This window comes from Palaemon carinicauda, chromosome 11 (assembly GCF_036898095.1).
Source record: "Palaemon carinicauda isolate YSFRI2023 chromosome 11, ASM3689809v2, whole genome shotgun sequence".
NCBI lineage: Eukaryota > Metazoa > Arthropoda > Malacostraca > Decapoda > Palaemonidae > Palaemon > Palaemon carinicauda.
The window spans coordinates 7,897,919-7,919,577 of NC_090735.1; the positions used below are offsets into that span (position 1 = coordinate 7,897,919).

Genomic DNA, 21,659 nt, shown 5'->3' on the forward strand with positions numbered 1-21,659 from the left:
AAATCATCCTCCGACAGACAAGGTTCATAACTGCTAGAACCGTGAGAGGAAGAACGAGACACTTCGTCGCGGTTCCATCTCCTCTTAGTAGGTCTTGACGCTTCAAACTTCCATTTACGTCTGGGAGAATTCGGAGAAGAAATTAACACATCCGACACGTCTTTTCCGTGACGGTCAAAAACAGCCTGGGAATCGGTAACAGGGCTGTTTGAGGCGACGGCTGACCGAGGGTACCTACCTCTCACCCCCTTTCGGTCGTCGATGTACCTTCTCCCTTGGTCCTGGGAGCTTGGTAGAGGTCTAGGCCTAAGGTAATGACAGGTTCGGTCAGTCGCCACCCCCACTGCACTAACACAAGCACTTTCACTATCCTTACCTTTAAAGGCCTCCAGTTGTTCTTTAATGGCCTTCAACTCGGCAGCCAGGCTAGCGTACCGAGGGTCATCCGCAGATACGGATCCTGTAGGAGGTGCAGGAGTTACTAACTCAAGGGAAGGATCAACTTCCAAAGAGGAATCAATTATAGGTTCAAAAGATAAATCTACACTAAGTTCGTCTTCCTTACTACTAACAGACTTAGACTTAGACCTAGAAGCTCTTCTAACTCTATCGAGCTCTAGTTTACGCACATAGCGCTTCATAATCAACCAATCCTTTTCATCCAAAACTTTACATTCCCCGCACCTATTATTAAGGGCACAAACAAAACCCTTACAATTCAAACAAACGGTGTGAGGGTCTACCGCCATTTTCGGTAGTCTCACCTTACATTCCTCAATCGCACAGACACGGTAATGACTTTTTTCACTCATAATGATAATAGCAAAAAAGCAAAGAAATAGCAAAAACACGATTGCCAAATCCCCAAATCAGAGTACTTCACCAAATAGCAGACTGGTACACCGATACAGGGAAAGCGAAGAAAAACTTTTAATGACGGACCAACGTGTTGTCGATCCGGCTGGCAGAGATGAACTGAAGAACAGAAAACGGGAATGATTCCTCCTACCAGCCTTTAACGGGTGTTACCACCCAACCACCGCAAGGCGGTTGCCTCGTTTAGAAAAATTCTGCCGAAATAGAGATTATTAGCTATGTATATATAACTGCCAGGTAAGTTCTATTCATAAAACTGTAATTTTCAAAACTCTCATTAGGTTTGGATCCAATTCTTTTCGAATTTCATGACCAAATAATAATACTGAATGACATTGCACTCTTGGAAAGATGCTGATTTGTAATATTAATACCACAAAAGAAATTACACGTTACCCCTAATGTCCGTAGAATCGTCCAAACAATATTGAACAGCTCTTATTGGTCGAGGAAAACTATCCCTTGAAAAAACGAACGCCTCGTTTTGTAAAGAGAGAAAATGAAAAAATTGTTGAAAATCTCTAGTTTCAAATGGCTTTTAGCTCTGAAATATGGCAAAAGACATAAAATCATCTTGTGATTACCAAAAACTACCTTAAATGGTATTGCTTGGAGTTCATGTATTCCTTTTCTGATGCCAAAGTCAACAGAAATACAATTAGTCTTCGACATTCACAGGTTTTAACTTCGCGAATTCAGACATTCGCAATACAGAGAACTGTATAAACTATTAAATAAAAAAAATCACGTATTCGCGGTGTCGGGATAAATACTCTCGCGGCCTGATGATTTCTAACCCGCAGTGTTCCTTTGCACCCGGCATGTTTTGCACCTTCTTCCTCTCCCCACAGCACAACACTCCATCTCTCTCATTCACTCGGCCTTAGCCTCGCATCGTCTCTCCTTCTGTGTGCATTGCCCCTTTAGTCCCTTTTGTGCAAAATTATATCGTCATGTCGAACTTCATATGTAAACAGGTAGTGGTGTTGTGCTGATACTTTTTTTATTTTAAGTTTTATCGTGGTAGTGTATTCACTCTGTATTAGTGTTATTGTTATATTAACTACTGTACAGTACTGTATATGAAATACCATACTTTACAATAGTAATGTAAATATAGGCTACGTGTAGGGTAAGTTTGAACAGTGCGAGTCGACCTGCCGAAAACAGCAATCACTAACGAGTGTTACCTTAGCTAGTTAAGCTGTACTGTAGTGATAGTACTGTTCATATATTAGAGTAATATACACAACAGTATCAGTGAGTGTTGTTAGATAGGAACAAGGGTGGTTTTGTTGTTACTGTATGTATTATATGTATGTATAATTGTGGCAATGTCTCGTGTTATGTGTCCCATACTGTGTACATAGTACACATATGTACACTTACTGAAATGTGTTCATTTATTGACACAATACTTATACTGCGATAGAAACCAAGAAAAACAACATTAGGCAGTACAGTGGGTTACTTTGTGTGTTAGTTGATCATACGTAAACAATGGGGCAGTGAGTTAGCGAGTTAGAAGTTAACCCACTCTAGGGCAGTAAGTACAGTAGGGTCCCGAATTATGCGAGAATTTGGTCGATTAATGACCTCGTGTGAATGGAAAATCGCGAATTTCGAAACACACAACTAAAAGAAATAATTCCATTGCGGCCATGGCAACCAGCAATTTGCCTATTCAAATGTGTTTACTACCCATTTCCAATACTTTCTTTGTACTATACTGTATTTCTTTATAATATCAAATTGTTCTTGTAAATAAATAAAACATTTAATATACTTTAAAGTTCTAATAACTTGAAAAATGGTTAAAATTACAACCAGGATAGGTGTAAACACCATATATTTCCCGTTATAACACAACCCAAAATACAGACAAATTTTAATGTTTGTCATATCTATTGTATAATACAACTGGTGAATAGCAAAACCATCACTCTATAGACTAGCTTGTTGTATGATTGAAAATCCAGAATTATCAAAATAAAGGCGATTTTATATCATGCGTTTCCTAAACACGCTAAAAAGCACAATAGAAAACAACAACCAATGTTTTGTTTACCTTTATCTCTGATCACAACGAAGAAACAGACGCATTTATACATCTGTGTTTTTGAATTGACAGCAATTTTACCAAGTATAGATTATATGTTGAATTTGTTATTACCAATGTTCTAATTATTTTTTATTAGAACTTTCAAATAAATGAAATGAATGCCATTTATGAAATGTTTTTCTTTATGATGCCGCCTGAAACGGAAACCTTCCATTTGTTTACGCTCCATCTTCGATCATAATAAACAAACGAATGCATTAAACACACATGATCTAAGTCATAACTAATGATATTACAAACATTTAGTAAACATTATGTTATTACAAATATTTTACTTACCGTATCCATATAAATTCCTAAATTCGTAGCAAAGCTGGAATTTTTTTTTCCCTTATGCGTTTAATCCACAATAGCAATCTGCCGCTAATGACAGATGATAACTTACGATAATTCTAAACTGTTACGAAAGATAATTGTCTTTTCCATATCCAAAATACTTTTCCTAACTTCAGTTATAAGTCAACTTGTACCCACCTCAATTATAGATCCATATGCAAAAAAGGTAAAAGAAGAAAGTACTAGGCCTATTTTTAAAGTCACCGAACAATTAGGTTACCGCTATAACGTTCGATGTGAGAGAGAGAGAGAGAGAGAGAGAGAGAGAGAGAGAGAGAGAGAGAGAGAGAGAGAGAGAGAGAGATGGTTTTAAAGTACTAAACAATAAATATGATAGGTTATAACACATTGGTGTTTATGTAATATTAACTGTATAGATGGTTTGAATAAGTTAAGAAATGGTGTAAACAATTCTTTGTTATTGTATTCGCGCGGAAGCTAGACATCAGCTGATGTGATCACAGCCAAAAGTAAAACAAAAATAAGTTAGCAATACTCGATTTTTAAAACACACCCGAAATTTAACAACATAAGTACATGTTTTATTATAGCGCAATTGACATTTAAAGAGTAAAAATTTTCTGGAATAGAATGGTGTTTCCTAAAAAATAGTGGTTTGCGGACGAAATCGGTTACCGTATTTTAAGCTATGATTGAAATGGATGTATACACGGTATAATTTTTTCGTTTTGTATTTAATTGACACTTCAAGAAAACCGATTTTGGTTTCTTCATCTATTTGTAAGTATTGTATAACGAGAGAGAGAGAGAGAGAGAGAGAGAGAGAGAGAGAGAGAGAGAGAGAGAGAGAGAGAGAGAGAGAGAGAGAGAATCAGCTGTTGTAATTGAATGTCGTGTTTTTGTTTCGTGTACCCCCTGAAACGAGGAATTGATCGCCACAACTAACAATATTCATGTTAATTTCATTCTTAAACTCAAGTTGCCATATGTGAACTATGGTTTTATTTCTTACGGGGAGAGAGAGAGAGAGAGAGAGAGAGAGAGAGAGAGAGAGAGAGAGAGAGAGAGAGAGAGATTTCTGCCATCAAATCTCTCTCTCTCTCTCTCTCTCTCTAGATTTTATTTTACCGTCTACTCTACAAAACCAATGTTTGCAAATCAAATGTATACTGTTTAAAATATGACAAAATACTGAAGACTCGTTACCGAAGTTTAGGCTATTCACTGCCGATAAACGAACCCAGTCTACTCGTGAAAACCTTGAACGCCCAGAGGGAAAAATAAGGCTTTTAAATATACTGTACTAAACAAAAATAATGCTTTAATATACCATCATTAACACTACCATTACAATTATCGTAAGGTTGGAGAAAGATAAAGATTGCCGAGAACGTAACCACATTTCTGTTTACATTTTGTCAGCTGGACTCGCACAGTTAACAGTTGATTTCATTGTTGATGTGGAATTTTATCCTTAAATAGGCTATTCATTAGGAAATTATGTTAATGAAATGTAATGTTAATATTGTTTTGTAACATTTATTATAAATCACCGTATTTAGGGCTACCAATATACTTAAAAAGACAATAGATTTGATACATTTTGTAGTGCTTGACTCGCGAACTTTGAACAGCCTCGCAGATACAGAAAATTTATTTTTGAAAAATAGCGATCGCGGAAAAGGGGAATCATGTAATTCGAACACGCTTAATTCGGGACCCTACTGTATTCCTGGATTCTTGCTTTTCTTGCCTGTCTCTGTTACCTAATCCCCGCGAATAAATCTTACAGTGGGATCTTAGCAAAAGTTTTCAAAAGGTTCTAAACATGAACTCTTTGAATTCTGTAAAACTATGCCTAAAAAAAAAAAAAAAATTACTGGAGGTCTTCCAATATTAAAAGATCTAAAATCCCCATAAATGCCTGAAATGGATAAACCAAATTTTATTTATTCAAGAATACAAATCAGCATAGAATTGAAAGTTTCTGTTCACATTAAAGTAATTGTAAAAAAGTTACAAATAATAATTTAACTCGTTTTAGTAACCGATATATTTCTTGACTTACTACCAATCAAAATAAACCTTCCATAGTCTTTTATAAATATTATCAATACCAGAAACCACAACCTCTTTAAAAACCTGAGCAACTATACTCGTTGAATCTGCATCCTTCCTAAATCCTAATACATGTTAAAAATATCCTAGTCTTCTCTGGATTTTCCCTGAACTGAAAGTAAGCTTTCCTTTATGCTTTGAACTTCACTCTGATCGGCAACCATGAAACATACTTTCCAAAGATTAACAGCGAAGCCTCATTTCTCATAAGATTCTCTACATCAAATAATTGTCTCAGGCAAGAGACGCAAAGAGAATGCACATCATGATCATCAAAAATAACTAAAATTATAAAAACAGGGACAATCTAGAGCTGTGGAGAACAGTCTGCTAATTTCGAAGTAGACATGAGACTTAAAGAAGTGATATGATATCCTCAGTATCTTATAGTTGTTAAATCATGTTAAGTCTCATGGCTTTACTAGAGACATTACTATAATTGGAAGGATAGAAAACAGGAAATTTCTTCATTTTAACGAGTAACTTTGACATTCCAAGCTTCCGGATATGAAAGCAATATGAACATTAGGGAGATTCATATAAATGATATATGTTATACAAAGTCAAAACTTCAAATTCCCCTTACCTCTCCCTGCAATGTTGGGTCATCTTGTAATTTCTTATCCTTAATAGCTGCCAGTAGTTCTGATAGAGTTTGATGATATCTATCTTCAGTATCACTTAAGGTACCTTGGAAAGATGCGAGGAGGGTTTCGTGTTTTTGTACATCAGTTTCTTCAATTTCTAACTGTACTCGTTGAACTTTAGCTACCCTACACAAAGAGAAAATTACATAAAATTACTTAATGATAAATTAAGCCCTCTTACTGGATCTACTAACCATATCTGAGTACAAGGAATAATATACCTTGATATATATAGCATATATAAGTATAGTAGTATTCAGCTTAGTACTGTAGTAGTCTGCGTATCTAACTTTGAGAAAAACCATTGTCAAATGATGGAAAATCCTTAGCAATCAGGTTACCCACACCTTCCATTTCTATAATGTTTTGTTGACCACCTACCTGTACAAGCAATCTACATCAATAAACATAACTTCCATTAAAGTAACCTTACAATAAATATGAATTCAGTGAAAATTTCACTCGATGACCATCTACATTTTAAATATAAAATTTTTTAAACTTAATTTACACTATATTTTACCATACAAACCCAAGTCCTATAAAGTAAGAGTTGGAACAGCCATTGAAATTGTTAATGATATAAGTTAATGACAGGTGGAGAGCGCGAGCAAGTATCTCTGCCCACTCTCCTTTCAAAGACACTTCAGTTTAGATCTTCAACCCAGGACTGGGGGGTGGTTGAGATGGGAAGTTTAACTTTAAAGGAAACTTATTTGTATAGCTAGAAAAATACAAATTACTTATAGAATTTGTTATTTGTTCCTATGAGTATACATACCTTACATCCTTTAAAAAAGGAAGAATCACTTATAAGTCCTGTCCAAGAACAAAACTTTTTTTTTTTTTCTTCTATGGAATATGTTAGACTATCTAATCGTGTACGGGAGCAAGGGAGATGACTCCAGCAACCTCCCACCAGCTCAGCACAGGGATGAGTAGGCCAACATAGTCTGACCAGATCTTGGTTATGTATCCAATATTCTATCAATGAAGGAATCTTTCTTTCCCAAAAGGGAGATGCAGTCTGGAATGACATACCTGGCACAAGCTGGCCACTGGCTAGGATTGTAAAGGGAGGATGGGAAAAAACTACTACTTACAGATCCAGTCTAATAGAATGGTGCTCAGAAATGTAGCTTACCAGTTATAATTTCAAATCGAGCATTTAACAGTACAAATGCTTCACCTCTAAGAGAGGGGGACGAAAGAAGCAGAGAACCAGTCATTCTACTTTTCCTTTAGACATACATCGAACACTATACTAAAGACAAGATGCTTCCTGTCCTGCATGGGAGCTTGACTGGCTACGCTACTACTAGAGCAGCCTCCAAAGGGCCAAGAACAAAAATGTTGAAGAACTTGTGGGTATTAATCCCTTGAACAGAAGACTGTGAAGGTTGTTTGGAATATCCAAACTCGTTCATCACCTGTCTCAGCAAGATTCTTCAGAGTCAAATGGAACTAATAATATAAACTTCATGAAACACCTCTTTCTTAGTTCTGCCATTACTGAGAAAGAGTCGCTTATACTTAAGCCTGATGTCGAGTCCTCTTAAGATGGAACAACAAAGCCCTAAAGCCCTCATGGGATACAGAAGTATCTCATCCTGATTACCACTTGACATTTCATGATGCGAGAGGACGGTGAAGGTCTCAAGCCTGGATCATTCTGGGTTTAGTCACAAATTTGGACATAAACTAAAGAGACTTGATTCCAATCTTCACTGTGGGTTAATACAAGTGTCAATGCAATCTGCCAACTCTCTTTGCCGAAGCCAAAGCTAGCAAAATGACAGTATGATTAATTTCTCAAAGGCTCATACAGGGCATGATAAAATACTTGAGAACATGCGTCAGGTCCCACTCCAGGAGCTTGTGGTCCTGGGGTAGGATAAGAAAGCTCTTCACAAGCTTAGGTAACTCCTGAGGAAAAGAGGTTTATGCTGACAGGAAAGTATTCGGGGCTAATCTGACGCGCTCACCCCCTTACCCCCAATTACCTTGTTAACAATTTTAACAACCGTTCCACCTACGATCAAAACATTTCCAACTTTATAACAATGAAAGATTTGTATACCTGTAAGAACAAAGTGATAATTTTATTTCCCACTTCACCTCCCTCTCAATTGCAGAGCTCTAACTACATAACTGCTTAAATGAAAATACAGTAACCTAAACATGAGAAATGGACTATTTCTAAAATCTAAACTCATGTTTTTCAAAGTTTTAATAAAAGAATAAAGCAGATTTCTAATATACTCAGAAAACAACATCCGTTGTCTATGGATACCTTTATAAAATTCCTGCAATGGAATAAGAACTCCAGCAAGTGTCTCAAACTTAACCTTAAATATTCAAAGTTATCATAAACAACTAATGAACCTAAGAAATTACAATATAATGATCCCTTAAAAAGAGATTGTTTAAAATAAAATTTGTCAATCATGCAATATTACCTCTATGAGAAAGAATTAAAAATGGAACACAATAAGATTCAAATCTGCTATAATGATCTCACATGATTAGAAATGAAACTATAAGAGAAAGGTCATGGTGAGGGGTAGATGGAGATGGTTTGGGCATGCTGTTTGTACTCCCCAAGAGAGATTAGTTTGCCAAACTTTCAACTAGGCTCCACAAGGCCTAAAGAGTTGGAAAACCCAGGCCTACATGGCTGAGGACTATGAAGTGTGAAGTAGGAGATGATGAATGGAGAAGTATTGATTTAAAAACTCAAAATAGAGACGATTGGTGAAATCTAACAGATTATGCCCTTTGCGTCAATAGGCGAAGGAGGAGATGATGATGATGATGATTATGATCTCAAATACAAAAGCTAATAAACCATGTTCTTCTTGTTGACAAGCAGAGGTAGTAGTTGTACACAACATTGCTATCATGACCTGTACATGGGGGCTATGTACTGTAAGAGAACTTAGTTGTCAGTTTGCATCCAGTGATCAGCAAAAATATGCTGCACTATTATACTATATTTTACTAATTTTGAAGTTGAATGTATTGTGAATCTTTAGAATAATTCTGAATAATTGAACTACAAAATTAATAAATGCATATATATTGTAATCAAGTTTTAAATGCCATAAATTTCTTTACATCTTTTGAAAGCTAATGCAAGACAAAGCTTGTCTCTGGAGGTCAAGCTGGTCATTGACTTCCTTTACAACAAAAGAAAAGGTGGCAATATTATTATCTTTATTATTAGTAACTACCGTAAGCTAAAAACCCTAGTTGGAAAACCAGGATGTTATAAGCCAAGGGCTCCAACAAGGAAAAATAGCCCAGTGGGTAACGGTGGCACCCATGGTGATCTTGTGAAGATGGGTGCCAGTTTTGCTGTCCAAAGGTTTCCTCCTTGGTTACCAAGGGCTACCTATGTTATACATGACATTTGACAGTACCTGAAGCAGAATAAAATCCACAACAAATTCCTCCTCCTTGGAGATAATTCTTCAAGTCATCCCAAGGCTATGACAGATTTGGGGCCCAACAATAAGATATTCCCTTCGTCTTCCAACACCACCTTTCTCATTCAGCCCCTGGACCAAGAGATCATCAAGGATTTAGGGTCTGAAAGTGACCTGCAATAGTTGGTTCAGAGTATTGACATCAGTCCTGACACTTTGGTCCAGAATTTTCCCCTTGCCTTCATCATAGAAGATATGGCCAAAGTGTGTCCAAAAATTTAACTTTTTACCTGTTGTAGACACTATCTGTAAGCATTTCATAAAATTGCCACAAAGAGATTGGGTTCACTCAGGTGGATAAAAACAATATTGAGAAGCTGCTTCAACCGCTTAGTAAGCTGCTCTCAAAGGACTTAATAGAGCTTTGTGCATGTAAAAAAAGTATAAACTAAGATGCAAAACATGGAGTCTTTGACGCATCCTCTTACTGTTTGTGGATGTAAATATTTTCATGAAGGAGCTTTATACTAACCCATAGTTTGATGCAGCAGCATCGATGATCCACAGAGCCCTTAAGCCAATTTGTGATAAAGAAGCAACGTGCCTAGTAGAAAGAATTTTAGATTCTTTAAAACCTATTTTTGCTGGATAACCTTATTCATCTACCTTTCACTTGCTGATTTTCTCCACGTCCAAAGACCTTTCCTCTATCATCTCCATGTCCAAAGACCTTTCCTCTATCATCTCCATGTCCAAAGACCTCTCTTCTATCATCTCCATGTCCAAAGACCTCTCCTCTATCATCTCCATGTCCAAAGACCTCTCCTCTGTCATTTCCAAGTCCAAAGACCTCTCCTCTGTCATTTCCAAGTCCAAAGACCTCTCCTCTATCATCTCTATGTTCAAAAGACCTCTCCTGTCTCCTCTCCATGTCCAAAGACCTCTGCTCTCTATGTCCAAAGACCTCCCTTCTATCATCTCCCATGCTCAAAGACCTCTCCTTCATCATCTCCATGTCCAAAGACCTCTCCTCTATCATGTCCACGCCTGGCATTCTCCAGTGGAGCTGCCTTTCTCTTACTCTTCACTAAGAACTCAAGCAATCTTCACCTTCTTTCATACCTTAGTCTCATTGTAAAGGAAGAGGAATCGGGCAGACAGGGAGGAGGAATAGTTAACAACTTGGCTTCTAATTTTTGTTTTCAAAATTCTTCATGAATTTCTGTTTGAGGATTTCTGGTATTTGATATACTATCTGACTTTGAAAGGCATTCTAATGTATTTGGCCTGAAAAAAGTTTTCTTATTCTTAAGATATCACAAAAGGTGTTTTACTTTTGAAGATTAGTGTATCATGTACATGTTAGTAAAGGTCATATGGTGGAGGTAAGATGTGATCTTTAGATCATATTCCTGTTTTTTTCCATAAGAATTAAAGTTTATCATCAACTTTACCCTTAACAACTGGTTAGGATACAATGCATCTCAATCACAAACTCCTAACTGACTACACAATATTCTATAATGCAAAGATAATAAGGCTAAGTAGTGTTTCAAAGCAAGCAGAAGATACAATTCATATAGACTTACTTGCACCAATCAGCAAGCGTATCAGTTGTATGGTGCAACGTAGCCGTTACAGCAGCTAACAAGGTTTCTAAGCTCTTGGCTATTTCTTTCATCTTCATCTTCTCCAGTAAATGAAACTGTTCATCATTAAAGGTGAGAGCTGAAAAATGAAGGAAATTAAGTTGCTTTTCTGAACAAAATAGGGTCTTCACTCAGAAACCAATTTTATCGTCTTTAAACTCTTAATAATTTTAGAAAATATACAAGTTTGTCCTGCTTCAAAAATGTCACCTTTCAGAAACATTAATTTCAAATCATCAGAGGCCTATGACAGCTTGACAAAGTACGAAGGAAAACTATAAACAGAAAAATTAAATACTATACTCTTTTAAAAGATGCCTATGTCAAGTATCATATAAACAGATAAAATAAAATTCACATTCAAAGACTATAATCATTTGAGGATCCTTCATTACTAACATTAAATCAAATCCTCCAATAGCAATGTTTCTGGGGATATGAGGTATTCCTTATCATCAACATTATTGTAAAGTGTATGTTTTCTTTTAGTAGGCAACAAACTCTTTAAGTAAGAACAATTTTAAAATGTAATGGACTAATCAGTATTTGCATAAAAGGTAAAGACTACAGACAAACTAATAAAAAAATACTTACCACACTCAATAGTAAGAAAAATTTCAACCAACAGCAAAAGAATAATCTTTAATATAAATCTCTCAAAAAAGTTTTTTATAATTAAATTTCCTTAAAGGGCTTTTGCAAGAAACGAGTTTCTTCCACTCTCTTCCGTCTTATGAACTCTTTCACCAGAATCTCTATTACAGAAGAATATGTATTTATGCATACAGAGTATAAAAATAAATTCTGCATCAGGTTTCACTGTTGTTATTTTTGTCTTAAGCCACATAACAGACTTCACAAATATTAACAGTTATGAAAATGCTGCAAACAAACTACATCACCACTTCAATGTATGTGTCACAACTAATAAGTTAGATACTCCAACATATCTTCTTTAAGGCAAAGACTAATGAGCAGGGAAAACAAATTGTATTTTCTAGTCCATGCATAAAGGAAACATGAGAAATGGAGGAGAGAAAGAAAAGTGTCTTAATTCTAAAGAAAATGAAAGACTTATTCTCTAAAAGAATAAAGAAATAATCAGGGAAAACAGATGCTAGAATAAATTTCCAGAGATTGGCAGTAGAGGGTAAAACAGTCACAAAATGTGCAAGCCCAGGAAGAATTTGCTTCCCAGAAAGAATTTGCTTAACAGATTATCATGATGCAACTTGGAGAAAAAAAAAAATAAGATGGAACTAAGGACGCAGAGGTGTCACTCTGCTACAGTAAGATTTATAGAAGAGGTAAAAGCAGGGTTAATGCTCATATCATTTGCTTTCGTAAAGTCTTTCAAATATGAAAGCAACATTCTAACCTAGGAGGAATAAGAGCAAAATTCATCTTTAATAATTAAGATGAAAAAGAACTCATATCATCTAAACATTCCATACATTAGTGTGTATTCTGAATCTTTTTCTCTGGTGTGAAACTATCCACAAAATCAGAGTTTAAAAGATGAAAAGTAACCAACCAAAGACTGAATGAATGCAACAATAATAGGGGGGTTTGAATACAGTACCATTATTGGCAAAATCGTCTGAGTGAGTTCTCTGAGAATGGTAATTGACAACACGAATTTAGAAATGGGTGCATCATCCCTAAAAATTATATTTTACATACATAAAAACTCCAGAATATAATGAATAAGTTTACAAAGAATAAATAGGATACCGGTAAAGCTAAAATTAAGAAGATTAATAAACGTATATAGTAGAATGCCAATTGTCATAGAAATATCAAGCGGGAAAAAATTGATAGGAAAAGTTAAAAGTAGATCTTACAATAAGGGAACCCGAAGGGTGGTTCAAAATAAGTGAACTAGATTAAAGATACTTAAGATTTCAACAGTTCAATAGTTTCAAATATTTTAGTGATAGAATGTTAATTGGAAGTATACAAGATAATAAAATTGTAAAACAGATCATAGCACATTAAGAAGTGTTATTCAATATACTGTAGAAAAAAACAAAAAAATTTCATACCTAAGACTCGCAACTATGCATAAACCGACAATTAAATAAATAGGCTATTCCTTCACAAAGTGGTGATCGAATAGAAAAAATTATTGATAAAAAGGTAAGCTTTCCTTAGGTCAATCGCCATTGGCAGTCTACAAGGGAAAGCTTCCAGCTGATCATCTTACACTCCAACCACCTTGAAAACTCCCTAATGTAGATCCAAATTCTCCCTGGTCCTGAGACATACTTACTGGGCAAGCCAGGGGTATATAACTAGAAGTTTCAGCTAACAGTAAGTTCTATGAGGAGGACAAAGTGCTAAACACGCTCTCTGGCAATGCCAAAAATGACACTGGAGAAGACATAGTCTTCCTACTCTTTTAAGAATATACCTGCCTTTAATGGAAGGCCACAATCTACACTTGGTGAAAGTGAATAATTGTGAACAATCATTGTACTACTTGCAGAGAGAACAAAAACCGATGCAATGTCCAACCTACACCTCCATTTCTAGTTTGTTCTATTATTAACATAAAGCCAACATCAACCACTCAAACTATAAAGTGAGAAAATTATTAAACAATCTTTGATAGGATTCAACAGTTCTACCACATTTGTTGTGACCAAAGAAAAAAGTGAAGAGTTTTTAACAGGAGAGTAGGACGAGTCTACTTGTCAGCTTTATCGAAAGATGAAAAGTTTATATACGAGAAGGAACAAAGTTAAATTAACGCAACCAATCATTAAGGGGAGGATACTGTACTTACTTCTTGCCGCCCTATCTCTAAGTAAATGTTGCCATGATTCTCTTAGTTTGGTAACGTATGTTAAAGCTTTGTTGGGGGCTCTCTCCACACTATTTACATCATTCCCTCCCTGCTGCCACTGACGACTCAACTGTCTTCCACCAACCACTCTTTCATGAAGCTGATTTACAACAGGTACTATATTATTCAAGGAATCTCGGACCTGTAAGAGAGATACTCTTAAGAATTGTGTAAACAATTACTTGGCAATTACTGTACTTTTATAAATTGTAAATCATGAAATTACATCCATCAGAATATTCAGCATCATAGTACAAATGACAGTAAAGTAAAATAATTCAAACCATCAACTACAGACTGAAGAGAAGCAATATTACTTTTACCACAAAGCTTTTTCTGTAAACAAACCCACAGGGTCCTATTTTTTTTTTTACAGATCCCCTTCATTAGGCATAATCTGACAGTTATGTATAATGCTTCCTGAACTATTATGAACACACACCAAGAACAAAAAAAATAATTTTAGCATAATAATAATAATAATAATAATAATAATAATAATAATAATAATAATAATAATAATAAAAATGACTGCTTTTTATAACTTGTCTTAAAATACATAGCAATATTCATAATGGAAGGAGATCAAAAATATACTTGAAGGTACTTTTGTTCATTTCCGTGTTGCCATTTATTCTTTTAAATAAGCACGAATATGATTACTCCTCTCCATTCAGTAACAAAAAATGTCTTTTCCCAATATTCAACAATGTCTGTCAAACTATGCAGTAAAGTGCTGTAATACAACAGATTTTTAGTCAAGGGAACAAGAATACCTGCCTTCTTACATTTGCCATGGGATATTTTGCATACTTACATAATAGCTCAACAAAGAGGGATAGTTAAAATACAAAAGAGAAGCACTTTTAGCAACAGGAAAAAATGGACAACCCTTGCAACCAAAATTTTCATTAAAGGAGCATTCAAACATCAACTGCATCCAACATATTTCATTCCTCACCATCCTGACAAACTCACCAACCTTATACCCTAGGTGTCACATAGCGATAAATAATGTCACAGGAAATAAATTACTGTTATACGGTTTGGAAGTGGTGGGAAGCTGAATTTGGGTGAAAGGACCCAGCTTGAACTAGACCTTAACATGGCTGCCCTGAAGCCAACAGTCTAAATTCTCTGATGTGACATCCAATGATTTATAACCTTAAAAAAAAAAAAAAAAAAAATGGCAAGTCAAATTTTTAGGAGTTTCTGCATTGATACCAATCTAATAAAAGTATTCATCTATGCTTTCTCTCCATGAATTTTGGACCTTGAAACTCATCTTCTTAGTACTTCCGCATCAATTACTCTTCTAACTAACAGCTCATTACTTCTTATCGTAATTTATCCAAACCATCTTGGTCAATTATCCAGCCTGTGCAACTAATGTATTAAGTAATGAAGGCCTTACGTTCACATCATAAATTCTTGTTCTGTTTACTAATGTGATACAGTAATCTAATCTACAAGCACCCTATGAAACACTATTAACTTCATTCATCTGTTGCTAATATGACTGGCAATCTTAATAGGCAGATTATATCTGATCTTATTTTAAATTCATGTTTAATCCTGGCTCAAAATTTAGTTTAAAATGAAAATAATTTTTTTTTTTAAAAGACAAAAACATAACAAAGACCTTAAAGGTGTCAGATTAGGCCACCCAGGAGCTCTGTATGGTTGTAAGCATAAATATTATTTATACAACTACAATTGCCTCACAAAAGAAGGACTACAAATCTAAACCCCATAAACACAAATATTTTTGTAGGTGTGAATATTCTACGCAATTGATTTTTAACATGGAACAATAAAGTATCGGTAAAATGCACTGACGATGATTGTGATCCAGCCATTGGCATAATTAAACCTGAATGTCTTCTTTAAGTTTCCAGATGTCATTCAGGATCTAGAGAGAAAAAGCGTTGTTCCTTTATTCAATGTTAGCATCCTTTAAAATATATGGTCTGAGTCAAAGGAAACAAATGATTTCATTAAAAATTGTATGGTAAACAAACTTAAATCCCTATCTTTACTTGGTACAATATGAGTTGTACAAGTAAGATGAGGATAAAAAGAATTATCAAATGAACAGCATGCTTCATTTAAATAACTTCAAATTAATTTCTAGTTTATAAATTCAAGAAATCATCATCATTATTCTGAAATGACTTAAACAGACTATTGAGTCACATTTCGTGAAAAGACCCAAACTGATAAATAAATGATGCGTGATGTATATAATCTCTTGCTTTCATGACTGTGCAGTGTTTACCTCACAAATTCAAACATAGTTTTGTAGGACAACATTTGCAAGAAATTCAAAGGCCAAAAAGTAAATCCAATCCCACAAAAGCATCCTATGTTTGGCAAGTTGAATATGGTTGAACACCAAAAATAGCATCAACTGAATACAGTGCAGGTGCAGATAAAACAAAAACTTTATATCTAAAAAAATAATATAACTGGCAGTCTCAGTTGCTCAGTATGATCTATGATAACGAGTTTTTTCTATCTCTGTTTGCAATTTTAATAAAGTGAAGTTAATGTTGGGTCTGAAACATAAGAAAATTGCTTATTAAGCAACACACTGAAATGGGTATAATACATAATCTAAATGCATAATATATTGACACTTTCTACCTGTAAGACCATGGTTCATCGTGTTTAAAACCAAATTCCCCTCCCAAACCTGTCTCATTTCCCAAAAAAATTCACCTCATACCTACAAGGTGAAGTATGTTAAGTCTCCCTGGGAATACCATGGCATACACAGTAAGGACAAGGAACTAACAAATGAGAATATACTTTCAGGGGCTGCTTAAAGGAAATTTGGTGATGCAAAATATCTTGATAAATCATTAAGAAATTTAACAAGAAACATCAACTATAGAAATTTTTTTTACTTGAATCAAGTCTTGAATATAAAGCTGCTTTCACAAAAATTTAAAATAACATCTATTTGATGTACTTAACTGTGGCCCTAAGATACCCATCAAGGATTTATGAAAAATGCTAATGTGCCCTGAATACAAACTTGAATAAAAAAGAATTCTTACCAAAGTTATGTAAACTCTAAATGCACCTGAAAAAACAATTTATAGTCCTATACAGTACCATCGAAACTAAGACATCTTGCATCAACATGCCAATATTTGGCCTTTCCAAGCCATAATGTACTATATGAAAACCTTCATAAAGTGTGATTAAGATTGAAACTAGAATAAGTAAAGTAACCCCAAAAATATGATATCAGTTTCATACATGACCCAAAAATCATCACAAAATAGCAATTCTCAGGTGTGTTAATACAAATGTAATTTTTTTGGTGATGTTCTAAAAGATTCTTTAAAACAACTGTTGCACGGTCTATTAAATTTCTTATTCCTGATCTAGATATTAATCTTTGGCACAGTCGTTCAATTAGTTCATTATGAATGTTGCATAAGATTTTTCATAACTCTGACCATCCTTTACATTCAGATCTCCTAGGACAATTCTATCCTGTTCGTATTTCTAGGCAGGCAGTTAATTCTAATAGCCAGGACTTCTCCATCATGAGCCTCAATACTACACAGTATTCTAGAAGCTTTATTCCAGCTGTTACCAAGTTGTGGAATGATCTTCCTAATCGGGTAGTTGAATCAGTAAAATTTCAAAAGTTCAAAGTTGGAGCAAATGTTCTTATGTTGACCAGGCTGACAGGAGTCTTTTTATAGTTTATATACGACGTATCTGTTTTGACGTTGTCACTGTTTTCAGAATAATTTATTGTTAATTTGTCCTCATCATTTATCTATTTCCTTATTTCCTTTTCTCACTGGGCTATTTTTCCCTATTGGAGCCCTTAGGCTTATAGCATCTTGTTTTTCCAACTAGGGTTGTAGCTTGGCTTGTAATAATAATAATAATAATAATAATAATATAGTCATCACTAAGATTCGAAATGACTCATATGTTCTCAAATTGCTTGAATATTCATTAAAAACTGTAAAAGTACTTTTCATAGTTACTCCAGCTGTATAAGTTAATTAAAATGCAATTCCTCAAGTCTGCTAATTACAGGTAATATTGTTTTACTGCATTATTTACAACTTCTTCAATAAAAAAAATGAGATTTAGCCAAAAACTCTAATGTGAAATATGTATGAATTAAATCGATTTAAATTTCAACAAGATTTCTTTAACACTTTGTGATAAACGTCTTTACAATACAATGGCATTAAATGTAATGTGTTTTATAAGTACCCTCCACCTTTCAAAACAGCAATACAAACCAAAATCATATTGTAAAACCTGGATAAAACTATGCCCTATAAATACTAGGGCACTACCAAGCAATTACCACAAATACAAATATTAATTATGCTAAAAAAGATTGAATACATTTACAGGATATTTGAGATATCACAAAAAGCTTTACCAAAATGGACAAATACCTTAGTCAAACCATCCTCTAATGTCTGGTTATAAATTGATCACCCAAAAAACAGTACTTGAAAGCAAAAGCAGTACAGTTGTTGAAATACAGAAGCAAAGCAATATCCCAGTAAAACATATACAGTACTGTACTATAACTTTGTTATACAGGCAATAACTGACATAGATTTCTCCTAAAGAATTTTTGGTTTTATGGATATATAAGGCTATTGTGTTAGTCATAATTCTAATATATAAAAAGAGATCCCTAATATTATGATTCCAGCCAAAGCATAAAGACTTATGCAACCTATTAGTTTAAAATATCCTTCCCGGGATTCAAGCGTTACAAAATGATACACCCCAATAAGACTAAAATTATAACAATTTATTCTCCTACGGCCAAGTAAGCTAATGGTTAATTCATAAAATATATACTGGTAATTAAAAATTCTTTAATCTTTACATTCTTTACTTGTCTGACTAGATAAAATTAACTTTTTATGCACACAAATTAAAATACTGAAAAACAGAATCTTAATAATGAAATTTATATCATTACTGTGCTTACCTTGTAGTCATCATGCTAACAACATAGAAGCTGATGGCTTCCATAATTGTAGCATAATGACTACAAAATAATGTTTGCTGATATAATTCTGTTTTGTCAGCAACTGAATAGCAACTGCAGTGTTTGCTGCCTCTTCTGAAAATGTCTGGAAAAATCAGTCCTGTAGTATCTAAATATGTTATTTTGATAATAAAATAAATTTTTGAATATACTTACCCGGTGATTATATAGCTGCAACTCTGTTGCCCGACAGACAACTCTACGGTAAAACCTCGCCAGCGATCGCTACACAGGTTGCGGGTGTGCCCAACAGCGCCATCTGTCGTCCAGATACCCAGTACTCAATGTAAACAAAGACTCAATTTTCTCCTCGTCCCACTGCGTCTCTATTGGGGAGGAAGGGAGGGTCCTTTAATTTATAATCACCGGGTAAGTATATTCAAAAATTTATTTTATTATCAAAATAACATTTTTCAATATTTAACTTAGCCGGTGATTATATAGCTGATTCACACCCAGGGGGGTGGGTAGAGACCAGTTAAATATGTTTACACTTTTATGAGCTAAGAGTTTTTATTTCATTTTAGAAGTTATCAAAATAAAAAAAACAAAATAAATAGGTACCTGGTAAGGAAGTCGACTTGAACAATTACTCTGCCTTTTAAGTACGTCTTCCTTACGGAGCCTCGCGATCCTCTTAAGATGCTGATCGACCCCTAGGATCTGAAGTATCAAGGGTTGCAACCCATACAACAGGACCTCATCAAAACCCCTAATCTAGGCGCTCTCAAGAAATGACTTTGACCACCCGCCAAATCAACCAGGATGCGAAAGGCTTCTTAGCCTTCCGGACAACCCATAAAAAAACAACATTTCAAGAGACAGATTAAAAGGATAAGGAATTAGGGAATTGTAGTGGTTGAGCCCTCACCCACTACTGCACTCGTTGCTACGAATGGTCCCAGTGTGTAGCAGTTCTTGTAAAGAGACTGGACATCTTTCAAGTAAAATGACGCGAACACTGACTTGCTTCTCCAATAGGTTGCGTCCATTATACTTTGCAGAGATACATTTTGCTTAAAGGCCACGGAAGTTGTTACAGCTCTAACTTCTTGCGTCTTCACCTTAAGCAAAGTTCGGTCTTCCTCACTCAGATGTGAATGAGCTTCTCGTATTAACAATCTGATAAAGTCTGACCAAGCATTCTTTGACATAGGCAAGGATGGTTTCTTAACTGAACACCATAAAGCTTCAGATTGGCCTTGTAAAGGTTTAGTACGCTTTAAATAGAACTTAAGAGCTCTAACAGGGCATAAGACTCTTTCTAGTTCATTGCCTACGATCTCCGATAAGCTGGGGATATCGAAAGATTTAGGCCAAGGCCGAGAAGGCAGCTCATTTTTGGCTAGAAAACCAAGTTGCAGCGAACAAGTGGCTTTTTCTGACGAAAATCCGATGTTCTTGCTGAAGGCATGAATCTCACTGACTCTTTTAGCCGAGGCTAAGCATACCAGGAAAAGTCTTAAGAGTGAGATCTTTCAGGGAGGCTGATTGTAACGGCTCCAACCTGTCTGACATGAAGAATCTTAGTACCACGTCTAAATTCCATCCAGGGGTAGCCAAACGACGCTCCTTGGTGGTCTCAAAAGACTTAAGGAGGTCTTGCAGATCTTTATGTTTGGAAAGATCTAAGCCTCTATGCCGGAAGACCGATGCCAACATGCTTCTGTAGCCCTTGATAGTGGGAGCTGAAAGGGATCGTCCTTTTCTCAGGTATAAGAGAAAAACAGCTATTTGAGCTACAGAGGTACTGGTCGAGGATACAGAAACTGACTTGCACCAGTCTCGGAAGACTTCCCACTTCGATTGGTAGACTCTAATGGAAGACGCTCTCCTTGCTCTAGCAATCGCACTGGCAGCTTCCTTCGAAAAGCCTCTAGCTCTCGAGAGTCTTTCGATAGTCTGAAGGCAGTCAGACGAAGAGCGTGGAGGCTTTGGAGTACCTTCTTTACGTGTGGCTGACGTAGAAGGTCTACCCTTAGAGGAAGACTACTGGGAACGTCTACTAACCATCGAAGTATCTCGGTGAACCATTCTCTCGCGGGCCAGAGGGAAGCAACTAACGTCAACCTTGTCCCTTCGTGAGAGGCGAACTTCTGCAGTACCTTGTTGACAATCTTGAACGGTGGGAATGCGTAGAGATCCAGATGTGACCAATCTAGGAGGAAAGCATCTATATGTATTGCTGCTGGGTCCGGGACTGGAGAGCAATAGATTGGAAGCCTCTTGGTCAGCGAGGTTGCAAAGAGATCTATGGATGGTTTTACCCCAAGTGGCCCAAAGTCTCTTGCACACATCCTTGTGGAGGGTCCATTCGGTTGGAATTACTTGCCCTTTCCGACTGAGACAATCTGCTATGACGTTCAAGTCGCCTTGGATGAACCTCGTTACTAGGGAGATGTCTTGACCTTTGACCAGATGAGCAGGTCCCTTGCGATCTCGTACAACGTCAGTGAGTGGGTACCTCCTTGTTTGGAGATGTACGCCAAGGCCGTGGTGATGTCCGAGTTAACTTCCACCACTTTGCCTCGAAGGAGAGACTTGAAGCTTTTCAAGGCCAGATGTACTGCCAACAGCTCCTTGCAGTTGATATGCATGCTTCTCTGACTCGAGTTCCACAG

General features: G+C 35.8%; 1 protein-coding gene across 6 annotated transcripts in view; it reads right to left on the bottom strand.

Moving 5' to 3' along the window:
• Positions 1 to 21,659, bottom strand: part of LOC137649953 (inhibitor of nuclear factor kappa-B kinase subunit epsilon-like) — a 127,180-nt gene that overhangs the window by 13,670 nt on the left and 91,851 nt on the right. For all 6 annotated transcript variants that reach the window (XM_068382924.1, XM_068382925.1, XM_068382928.1 and 3 more), the window contains 3 exons: positions 13,926 to 14,127; positions 11,078 to 11,216; positions 6,000 to 6,186 (listed from right to left, as the gene is read on the bottom strand). In XM_068382924.1, the coding sequence (XP_068239025.1) occupies positions 6,000 to 6,186; positions 11,078 to 11,216; positions 13,926 to 14,127 (528 nt within the window). The remainder of the gene's footprint in view (positions 1 to 5,999; positions 6,187 to 11,077; positions 11,217 to 13,925; positions 14,128 to 21,659) is intronic.